Raw genomic sequence first — 11,139 nt, 5'->3', positions numbered from 1 at the left:
CAGCGTGGGGGAGGTGGGGAGACAGAGATCCGCAAGGAGCTCTTCCCACTGCAGGGGTAGGTGGGTGGGGGCTGACCCCGGTAGAGTGGGGACTCCGCCGAAGGAGGGGATTGCGGAGGGCCGGCTCCAGCGGCCCGATCGCGGATTCAGAAAGTCCTCGGCAGGTGTGGTGACCCCATGCACATCGAGGCCCGTGGAGCTGCGGTGTCCACCTTGCCGGGAAAAGCCTGCCGGTGCCGCGCCCAGCGGCCAGCAGAGGGAGCCCCGGAGGGCTGAGTGCTGCTGCCACGGTGGGAGCCGAGGCGTGGGGCCCCGAGGGGGACCTGAACCTGGGGCTGCTGTGGAGGCGCGGGCCTGGGGTCACTCAGCATTCAGCCACGGTTTATTGAGGCGGGCACGTGCAGGACGCGCCCACAAACGCCATCTGCAGGTAGGAAGGGGTTCCCACCCTGTGCACCCACGGTCCGAGCTCGCCCCCACCCCCACGCTGTCCCTCCACCTCCAGCCTCCCGCCTCCTCTTCGGGATTTTTCGGCCTTGGTTCTGGCTGTGGCGTTTCCAGGGTAATTAACCCTCAGATCCTTAGAGAGATGGGCTGGTGGTTGGTGCTGTGGGTGGGGGGCCCCGGGGCAGGAGGCCTTGCAGGCTCCTGGGAGGGTCCACTCCCATTTGCTGCCTGCTTTTCACCCGGTCTCGCTTCCTGGTTCGCTCTTGACCTTGCACAGTTTTGTAGTGCTTTCCCAGGCTGCCGGGGTGTGCAAGGAGCTAGCCTGGGCATGCGCGGAATGGGGAGGGGTCGCTGGCTTTGCCCATCCCCACCCCCTTACACCTTCTCCAGCTCTGCTTCCAGTCCATGTGCTTGCTAGGGTCAAGATCACCTGCTTAGTACTTAGACACACATTTGGGCATCTCTGCCGAATTCTTCAAACACACATCACACATACACCCTGTGGGGTCTGTCCGGTGGGAAGCAGGGGCTCTGTGCTGCAGACTGTGGTCAGGCTTCCTTTCGAGCTGGCTTTTCCAGAAGGCTTAGATGGGGCCCGGCCAAGCCCAAGGCCTGCCGCACAACTGGGTGTGGGCATCCACTTTCCTGGGCTTGTCGGCCTCCATCACCCTCCTCCCTGCCCATCTGAGCTGGACCAGGAGGCACCACAGGTCACCACAGGTCACAGGAGGCACCTGAACTCCAGGTCATTGGCAGGACCCCATCTGAGGCCACAGATCCAGGAAGCAGGGTCCTGGGAACAGATGACTGCTGGGGACCACGGCCCTGACATCAGAGAGGATGCTTTGAGGAACATCGGGACCAAATCTGTCCATAGATCGATAAAGGAACAAACCCCAAGCCAGCCAAGGGCCCCTCTTGTCACCTAGAGTGAGCAGCCAGCACCAGAGGCCTGAACCTCCCGCTGCCCCAGTTAACTACAATTCCTAGGACCTGTGTAGCCTTCCCGTTGGCAGGGTCATCTAGAAGGATGGTGGTGTGGGAGGGACAGGGATAAAGCACATGATGTGGGGTTGGTTATCTTGTCAGAGAGGTGTCCCAGAGCCAAGATCAAAACCCATAGAGACAAACCCCTGGGTACTGGGTACTAGGTATCTGGGACTCGTCCCAGAGGCGGAGGCTGGCAGGGGAGCGTGTCTGCTGAGAGCTGGAGAGGGCCTTGTGCCACTCTGGCAGCTGTGGCGGGGAGGACAGGGTAGTCGGAGGTCAGGGGTTGAGTGCAGGCCCAGTGCAGGCCTGGCTGCTGTGGCTCTGAGTCTCCTTTGCATTCAGCCCTGGGCAGATGGGGGGTGGTCCAAGGCAGGGGGTGCCCCCTCCTGTTGGCATGAGGGGTGGGGAGCTAGCCTGGCGTCAGGGAGCCTGCAGGCCAGACGGCGGGGTATCAGGTTTCATCGGGCTGTCCTGTTGGCTGGATGGGCTGAGCCGAGCCAGGCACCGGCTGCAGCTGCTGCACCACAGGTCTTACTCTCACAGCCCGTGTACCCGGCTGGCCAGCCACCCCCAGGCCCATCAGTCTAGTAGAGCGCTTTGGGCTTCTCCAGGCTGTGGCTGAGCTTCTGCAGGGTCTTCTTGATGCGCAGCGCTGTGAGACGGGCTGAAGGGTTGGGGTACCAGCACTCCCGCATCATTTGCACCAGGCCCGACAGCACCTGGGGTTGGCAGGGACGAGAAGAGAGTGGGGAGGGCGTGGGTGTGGGAAAGGACAATGGTGGGAGCCAGGGGAGATGAGGAGAGAAACACACGGGAGATGAAAAGAGTGTGCCAGCCTGCCACAGCTCTTCCAAGGAACTGCTCTTCCAAACCACCCCACCTCGGCCAGTACCCATAGGATAGACAGACCAGGGCCCTAGTGTTCCTGCATCCCCACCTGGAAGGGCAAAGTGCTCCAAGCCCCTGGACCAACCCCACGGAGCATTTACCCCAGTGGATGGTGGAAGGATGGGTGGGAACCAGTACCCTAAGCATGCTTGTGTCCCGGGTTGGAGCTGTCTGGGGAAGCTTAGCCCCACCTCCTGGGCTTCCCGAGTGTGAGCGTGTGTGTGAGCACACGTGTGCAGGGGAAGGCACCCACGTGGCTTTCTGACAGTGTACATGTGTGCAGAGAAGCGCACCTGTCTATGTGTATCCACCTACAGGGACACATGTGCCTGCCTTCATTCTTTTGCTCGATCTTTCTGGGGCACCCAGTGTGTGTGTGAGGCACTGTGACCGGTGCCAGGGTTACAGAGGGTGAGTCCGGGAGACCTGCCTCATCCCCTGGGGTCCACAGCAGGCGACGCCGTGCTTGTCTGTGTGTCTGCGAGTGTAGACGTGGGAGCATATGCATGCCTGTCTGTTTATTCACATGTATGTGTGGCTTCAGATAAGGAAATGGAATGTTTGCAGGAAGAAAATACCAAAACAAGCAACAACAAGCCCATGGGAAGAAACACAGCCATAGGCCAAGTGACTGAGTCTGGGAACCCCGGAGGAACGAGGGGCTGTGTGTGTGTGTGTGTGAAGTACTCCTGGGGGGTGTTCTCCTCCCACCCCGAAGCCCCCAGGATCCACCCAGGATGAACCTAGCTAGGTCTCAGATACAAGTCTCAGCTGGGGCACCTGCTCTCAGTTTCTCCCAACCACCAATCCGCCTGCCCAGTCTCAGCCAGAGGCCTCACCGGGTCTGCAGCCAACCGATTTGGGATGGTGGGCGTCTGCTGGTCCACGCACACCACCTTCTTCATGTCCTCAAAGCTGGGGTCGTTGGGCACCACGTCGTAGAAGGGCGGCCTGTAGTCCTCCACCATGCCTGCAGGAGGCACATGCACAGGTTCATCCCTGGGGACCCAGCTGATAAAGCAACTGAGATGAAGTCCACAATTCACTGATTGCAAAGAGGTTCCTAGGCCAGACCTTGTTCCAGTCTTTAAAAACACAGTACATTTGATTGGGAAGGCAGAGTTTTAGGAAGAGAGGAGCGAGAGGGAGAGAGAGAGAGAGAGAAGGTGATCTTTCATCCACTGACTCACTCCCCAAGTGGTCACAAGAGCTGGGGCTGGGCTGGGCCACAGCCAAGAGCCAGGATCTCCATTCGGGTCTACCGCTTGGGTATCAGGGGCCAACGCCTTTTTGGATCATCTTCTGTTGCTTTTCCAGGCACATTGACAAGGAGTTGGATTAGAAGTAAAGCAGCCAGAGACCCAGTGCAATAACCTAATGGCTGGAGTCCTTGCCTTGCACCCACCAGGATCCCATATAGACGCTGGTTCTAATCCCAGCAGCCACACTTCCCATCCGGCTCCCTGCTTGTGGCCCGGGAAAGCAGTCGAGGATGGCCCAAAGCCTTGGGACCCTGCACCTGTGTGGGAAACCTGGAAGAAGCTCACAGCTCCTGGCTTCGGATTGGCGGCCACTTAGGGAGTGAATCATCGGACAGAAGATCTTCCTCTCTGTCTCTCCTCCTCTCTGTATATCTGCCTTTCCAAGAAAAAGAAATAAATCTTAAGGGAAAAAAAAAATAGTGGAGCAGCTGGGACTTGAACCCATATAGGAGACTGGTGGCATTCTAGGCAGCTGTGTGACCACTGCATGACAATGTCAGCCCCTCCAGTTTTTCCGCAACAGCTTTCTTCCCAGGCTCTGTCTGCAGGCCCAGTCACAGGTGACTGGTAACAGCACTTAGCGTCTCCTGAGCACTGACCCGTGTCCTGGGTGCATTAAAATCCACGCGACTCTGTGAGATCAGCAACACTCCCAGAAAGGCCAGGGCATCTAGGAAATGTGTCCGAATAGGCAGGACAGGACAGAGACAGAGAGCTGAGCCTCCAAGTCTGTGCTCCTGACCGCTGAGATGGCAGGCCGCCGTGAGAGGAGTGCCTTCAGCACAGAAAAGCACCCAAAACACCTTTCCCAAGAGAAGGGATTTGAAAGACACGACTTTTGGAGAGAATTTCCATCCACTGGTTCACCCAAGGGTCTGTAAGCCCAGGAAGGCGAGACTGAGCTGAAGCCAGGAACCCAACCGTTTGAGCTCTCACTGATACCTCTGCAGGCATGCGTTTAGCAGGAAGCTGGATTTGGGAGTGGAGCCGGAACTCACACCTACGCACTCCAACAACAGGATGTGCTGTGTTCAAAACCATCCCCCCACTGCCAGCCACGGCACAGCCAGCTAGCTGTACCCCTTCCTGCGTCCCCCCAAGAGTGCAGTCCTTGATCGGAGCTCTCTGACCACGGTGCCAGGTGTGGGAGGGTTGCCCCAACCCCTCCTGCTTCCCAGAGGAGGTGGGGGGGGGGGCCGGGCTGTGGCCATGTAGGCCACAGCCAGCTGCTTGGGCCATGGCGGGCTTCCAGGCCGGCCCCTTGCAGCCTGCGCCCTAATCAGCACTGTGCGGAGGCCCGAGTGTGTCTAATGAGCCTTTAATCAGCGCCGGGGCTGACACCAGATTACAGTGTTTATAATGCGCTGCAAATCTGTGTGGGGCAGACCGCGCTTCCCCAGCCAGCTCAGAGCCCGTGCACGGCCCTTCCTCTCCCGCCTGCAGCCTGCTCTGAGGGGGCTTCGGCTTCTTTCAGGTGCTCCCTTCTGCAGACCACAGCCTCAGCAGAGCCCACTCTGGCTGGTCTGGAGGGGCCAAGCCCCTAAATAAGGGTGGTTCTCACCCTCCATGCAGCCAAGAGCTGGCAGGCATGGACCACAGGGCTGCCCAGCAGGGTCCTGTACATGCTCCCACCCCCAACAAATCAGGGTCCCCTGGCAGTGCCCCACAGCAACACGGAGGCAACAAGAAGCAGGTGGTCCAGGTACCTCCTATGTTTCTGTGGACAAAAGACTCAAGGTCAGAGGGGCACAGAGACGCAGAGATAAAGCTCCCTGACTCAGAGCCAGTGCTGCAGCATGCGAATAGAGCCTCTGCCTGTAGCGTCAGCAACCCATAAGGTTGCTGCTGCGAGTCTCGGCTGCTCCTTTTCTGATCTAGCTCCCTGCTAATGCAGAGACAGCTGTAATTCTGTGTCTAAGTCTGATCGTCCAAACAGGGCTGAGAGGTAGCCCAACACAGTAGCCTGGTGTCTACAGTCCTTGCCTTGCCTACATCCCATATAGGTGCTGGTTCATGTCCCAACTGCTCCACTTCCCATCCAGCTCCCTGCCAGTGGCCTGGGAAAGCAGCAGAGGATGGCTCAAAGCCTTGGGACCCTGCACCTGTGTGGGAGACTCGGTCGAAGCTCCTGGCTCTGGATTGGCTCAGCTCCAGCCATTGCAGACACTTGGGGAGCGAACCAGCAAATGCAAGATCTTTCTCTCTTTCCTTCTCTGTGTATCTGCCTTCCCAACAAAAACAAATCTTTTTTTCTTTTTTTTTAAGAAAGGGCTGAGAATACTGTCAGGCACCCATCCTATTTCAGCAATCATGACCACTGTCATTTGCCTTTGATACTATCCTTAGGTGATCTCAAAAATGTGTTTTTGCAAGCCTGCTTCGTCCAACCGTGCTGTTAAGCACCCCCACCCTAGTGCTAGCACCTGTATTGCATGGAGCAGGGCAGGCGGTGCTATTTAAACTCAGTGCACGTCAGCTGTTCTTCGTAGTGCTGTCATGATCATGCACCTGAGATTTCAGAGCCAGAATCACAGACTCCCAGGCTCAGCTGGTCCTCAGAGAGGCCTTCTGCTGGGCTCAGCAAGGTAACGCCAGGTCAGCTGCGTGGCCAGAAGCCCCTGCGCCCAGCCCACCTGTACCCCTTACCCCCCAACCTATGCAGGGAGGCACCTTACCATTGATGATAGTCCGCCGGGCGATCTCCCACAGCACCAGGCCGAAGGCCCAGACGTCCGTCCATTTGTAGGACTCGAAGCAGTCGGTGCGGATCTTCTCGTCCAGTACCTCGGGCGCCATGTACCGCTTGGTGCCCACCCTGGGGTTGTGGCCGATGTCCAGGTAATCACTGCCCTGGGAGTGCATCACAGCCAGCCCTGTGGGAACCAGGCCTGTCACTCCTGTCACCCACAGACAAGTGGGCCCTGCAGGGAGGGTCCAAGATGGGTCTGGGCAGGAGAGAGCCAGTGAGATGTAGTTGGGCTGGATGGTGGACGCAAGTCAATTTCCATGGCGGCTGTTACCCTGGGGAAGCTGGTGCCCACTTCACAGAGCCGAACACCAAGGGTGGGGAAGGCAGGAGGTCTCTGGCTCCCTGTCCCCCCATTCTTTCTCTCTCTCTTTTTTTTTAAATCCTGGCTCCTGGGGCCCCATGGTGTGAAGGAGGAGTTTGGGATTGGAACTGCGGACTGCTAGGAGTGTGTGGGGTCTTATGGAGGATAAAGGGAACCAAGCCGCAGCTGGCAGAGGGAAGTGCGAGCAGCAGTGTGGCGCCCCACCTCCGCTCATGCCCCCTGCCCCCCGGTCCTGCTCACCCAGGTCTGCGATGCAACACTGCAGGTTGCTCTTGACCAACACGTTGCGGCTCTTGAGGTCACGGTGGGCAATGGCCGGCTTGCCCTGCGTGCCAAAGATCTCCACGTGCAGGTGTGCCAGGCCGCAGGCCGCTGACACAGCCAGCCTCAGGGCCAGCTGGGGCTCCAGTGTCCGCCTTTGCAGAAAGTCGTAGAGCGAGCCGTGCTCGTGGTAGTGCGTGATGAGCCACAGTTGCGTGCTTGAATTGCGGGAGGTCATGTCAGAAGCGATGAAGCCTGCACACACAGGGCTGGGGTCAGGGCAGAGGCGGGCAGGGGCCGCGAGGTGTGGGGGGAGGAGGCCTGGGGGCACCATCTCCCTTGCCTAGGATGTTGTCATGTCTCAGCAACACGGTGTTGTAGATCTCTGTCTCGCGGAACCAGGACTGCTCGTCCCTTGAGGAGAAGATCTTGACCGCCACACTCTCCCCATGCCAGGAGCCCCGCCACACCTCTCCATAGCGGCCTTTCCCTGCAGTAGCAGATCAGAGTAGGGGGATGAGCATCCACCTCCCTGGGTACCCAGAGTGTACCCTACCTCTCCAGCACAGGTTGCATGCAATGCCCATTTCTACCTGCCAAAGAGCAGCCATTCCTGTTGAATTGGATCCAGACCCAGTCTTACCTGCTGCGGAAGCCCCTGGCCCTGGATGTCCTGCCAGCTCACTCCCTGCCCAGCTGATTTCCAACCTAACCCACACCAGGTCCCACCCTGGTCTCCAGAAGCCCCCAGTGCCCCTTTGGTCTCCCAGCTCACCCACACACTCCACGAGGGCCACCTGCCGTGCCACTGTCCTCTGCACCAGGAAGGGAAGACCTGAGCCACTGCCTGTGGTGCAGTCGCTGTCCATAAGGTCCTGGGTGTGGGAGGAAGGGGAATGCTGAGATCACTGAGAAGTTGCATAACCCCAGCCCCCTTCTTGAAGGGGTCATTGCTGCCTCCTCACTGGTCCACCCTCAGTTCTGGGTCACCCGCCTCCCTCCCCCTGCCTTCCTGTCCTGGTCCTCAGTCCCAGCATCTCCCACTCCCCAAGGCCCGCCATACCCCCAGCATGCTATCCCCATGCTCGGACGCCTTCAGGATGAGGCTGGACTCGCCCAGGTCGCTATGTAGGCCTCGCTGCTTCTCCTGCCTCCGCCGGAAGTGCCACAGGCCCAGGGCACCCAGGACCAACAGCACCAGGAAGGCCAGTAGGGGGCCCAAGATCAGAGCCAGCTGGTCACCCCATGGCAGCGGAGGGGCTGGGGTAGCTGGGGGAAGGGAGACATTGAGACCCAGCCTTCCCCCACCCCACTTGGGGTAGACTGTTCCACACCCGCCTCCCACCCTCAAGAGCCTGGGCAGGGAGGGCAGGGGTCTAGGAGGGGGCAGCAGACCTACCCTGGAGCGTCAGGGACACGTTGTGGTTGCACAGGGGGCTGTAGCAGCAGTAATGGTTGAAGACGTCAGTGGGCCGGCCCTGGCAGAGCTCTGGGTGTAGGTTCCCGCAACCCCGGTATTGCTGGAGCTGCCCATCCTCCTCCCGCACCAGCACCACTGTGCACCAGGCCCCTTGGCAGATGGGTCTCCAGCAGTGTGGGTTCTCACACGTACAGGTCACCAGCGGGCCCCGTGAGGGCCTCCCGGAGTCACCTGGGAGACACACAGGAGACTCAGCCACTATTTCTCCCCCGAGGCTTGCTTCCCTGTGTCTTCTCAAACAAGCTCAGGGCTTGGTACATGACCTGTGTCCTTAGCTCACCGTGCCGCCCGGAGCCTCATCCCAGCCCCGCTCAACCCAGCCCCATTCAACCCCAGCACCGAGGCTCCCCGTGCCTGGGAGACAAGAGGACAGCGAAGGAGCTGGGCTGTCACCACCCTCCAAGCCTTCCTCCTCCCCAGCCAGAGCTGAGCCAGCAGGTGGGGGTGCCCTGTTCCCTAACTGCTCCCCAGACACTCACCCTGGGTGAGGCCCAAGGCCATTAAGAGCATCAGAAGACCCTTCCTGGAGCAGTCCAAGGTCATGGTCCCTTGGGGACAGGAGAAGAGACCCAGAAAGATCTGTGGCAATGTGACAGCTGCTGACCGCGACGTGCCTCCCAGCCAGAGGAAATCACTGGGTGTATTTTGGTGGGGGGAAGGCAGGGAGGCCACCTCCCTACTCCCTGACTCTGGCTTGGGGGCGGAGCCTGCAGGGGAAGTCCTGGCTCACTTCCCCATGGAGACCATCCTGTTGGGGTGAAGAGTGGAGAGCCACGTTTCGGACCCTCAGAGCTTAAGGGGAACCCCGCTGCTGCCAACTTGGGCCAGGCAGCAAGCAGTGGCAGCCCCCCGAGGCTCTGTCCCTCACCCACCCCTTCCCAGCCTCCACTCCTGCCCACCCTTCCCCCAGTGCCGCCTCCACTGCCCTCTCAAGCCCCCCCAGCCCCCCAGCCCTCGCTGCCTCCAACATAAACAGGCTCCTGTCTTTACTTCCTGCCATTCAGGGTACCGCCACGCCGCCGGGAACAGGAATCAAGATTGTTTAGATTGGGGTCTGGATAGAACAGCCAGGGATCACGCACAGCAGGGCAAAGGGGGGCATAGGCTCAGGGCTTCCTGAGGTAGCAGCCAGCGAGGGGGCTGGAGGAGCCTACCCCACCTCCACTCCCCAGGTCTGGGTCACTCCACAACACGGTCTTAGGAGCACACCTTAGAAATTGCAGAACCCAGCTCGGAGTGGGGAAGGTGGCAGCAGGGGCAGGGCTGGGAGAGCAGCCCTGGCATCCAGGCCCCCTGGCCAGGCTTCCTGCCATTCTGTGCCAGTGGTGGCTGCCCCAGCGGGGGGCGGGGGAGGGCTGGCTCACACCAGGTGTAAAAGAACCTCTGTGTGTCCCTTTGCTCTTGGAGTGCCTGGAGCCTTCTCTGAGCTGTTTCCAGGGGAGTCCCCCTGCCACTGCCACTCCTGGGAAAGGATGGGGGAGGGTCACTGATGGAAGAAGGAAGTAAAACACACCAGGGTGCCCCGGGGTTGACTCTCCTCTGTGGCTAGCCAGGGCAGAAGTGTCCCAGCAGCTTGATAGAGGGAACAGTTCTGGGCTGGGACAGTCTCCCACTGACCATTGCTTACACACACCACCACCACCACCACCATGCTTCATTTGCCCATGGATTAGACCAGAATGCTGCAACAAGAAGGACTGGGGTCCGATGACACCTGGAACCTTCTAGAGAGTACGGAGAGGGAATGTAGGCGTGTGCCTGTGGACAGGCCCAGGACGGGTGGCAACACAAGGCAGGGAGGGAATGTGTCCCTTCAGACCAATGGGGCAGGGCTGGACGTTCGGCCACCAAGCTGCCCAGGTGAAGACCAAGGGGTTGAGGCTCAGAAAGCAGGAGGGCATGGTGGGGCGGGGGACAGTGGCGAGGGGGTACTGCCTGCTGGCAGCTCTGGCCTCCCTGCCTGGGCCTCCTCTGACCCCAAGAGGCTCCAGGCTGCTGTAGCTGTGTGTCCCCAGCCTTTGCCTCTGGCCCCTCCCAGCAGCAATGGAACCAGTGGCTGATGGAGAGATTGAGTGAGCCCCAGCCTGCTGGGGTCCTGGCAGAAAGCCCCATCCTTGGCAGCTTTGGCTGGCCCGGGAAGCAGCTAATGAAGGGAGAGGGTACTGGGCTGGCAGGGAGTGGTGACTCAACAATAGCGATGAGATGGGGGGGTGTCTTCCAGGGCCCTTTACCTGTGTTTGCATTCCTCCGACAGCCCCAGGCCAGGCTCACCTCCTTCACGGCCCTGTAGGATATATCATGGATCCCTCGCAGGGTTGCGTGGAAATGCCCAGTTCTCTCACCGCAGATTCTGACTCAGTCCATCGGGGACCAGCAAGGAACCTGCATTCAAAAAAAAAAAAAAAAAAAATGAAGTTCCCAAGGGAATGAGAGGTGTGTCCTCCATGGTGCAAACATTGGTTCCTGGGCTCTCCTGTGCTCAGTGCTGGGCCATGCCCGGTGACCCAGAGACAGGGGACTAGGTCACCCAGGGACCTCCTCCTCTGCTGTGGGAGGAAGCCTGCCATGCAGAGCCCTCTTGTCTCATGCTGGGGGTGTTAGGGACTAAAACTGGACCACCTGCTAGCTAGCTGGAAGGCTGAGCGGAAGTGAGGAGTGATGAGTGCTGGCTAGTCCAGCCTCTGGGCTGACCTGTACCCACAAGCTGGCTGTGACACACACTCCTGGAACCGGGCAGGAT

General features: G+C 59.6%; 1 protein-coding gene across 1 annotated transcript; it reads right to left on the bottom strand.

The window, feature by feature from the left end:
• Positions 1-532: 532 nt before the first annotated feature.
• Positions 533-10,648, bottom strand: LOC121155877 (serine/threonine-protein kinase receptor R3-like). The gene is made up of 10 exons (XM_040979331.1): positions 10,631-10,648; positions 8,879-8,947; positions 8,319-8,570; positions 7,983-8,188; positions 7,695-7,794; positions 7,263-7,409; positions 6,899-7,174; positions 6,263-6,460; positions 3,165-3,295; positions 533-2,156 (listed from the first exon to the last, which is right to left on the bottom strand). Exons 2-10 carry the CDS (start codon positions 8,940-8,942, stop codon positions 2,022-2,024), a joined length of 1,509 nt encoding a protein of 502 aa, XP_040835265.1. The 5' UTR covers positions 8,943-8,947; positions 10,631-10,648; the 3' UTR covers positions 533-2,021.
• Between the last annotated feature and the right edge of the window lie 491 nt (positions 10,649-11,139).

Source organism: Ochotona curzoniae, unplaced genomic scaffold, assembly GCF_017591425.1.
Source record: "Ochotona curzoniae isolate NIBS_2020 unplaced genomic scaffold, NIBS_Ocur_1.0 contig_1014, whole genome shotgun sequence".
Classification (NCBI taxonomy): Eukaryota; Metazoa; Chordata; class Mammalia; order Lagomorpha; family Ochotonidae; genus Ochotona; species Ochotona curzoniae.
This window is presented reverse-complemented; position numbering and strand designations above follow the sequence as displayed.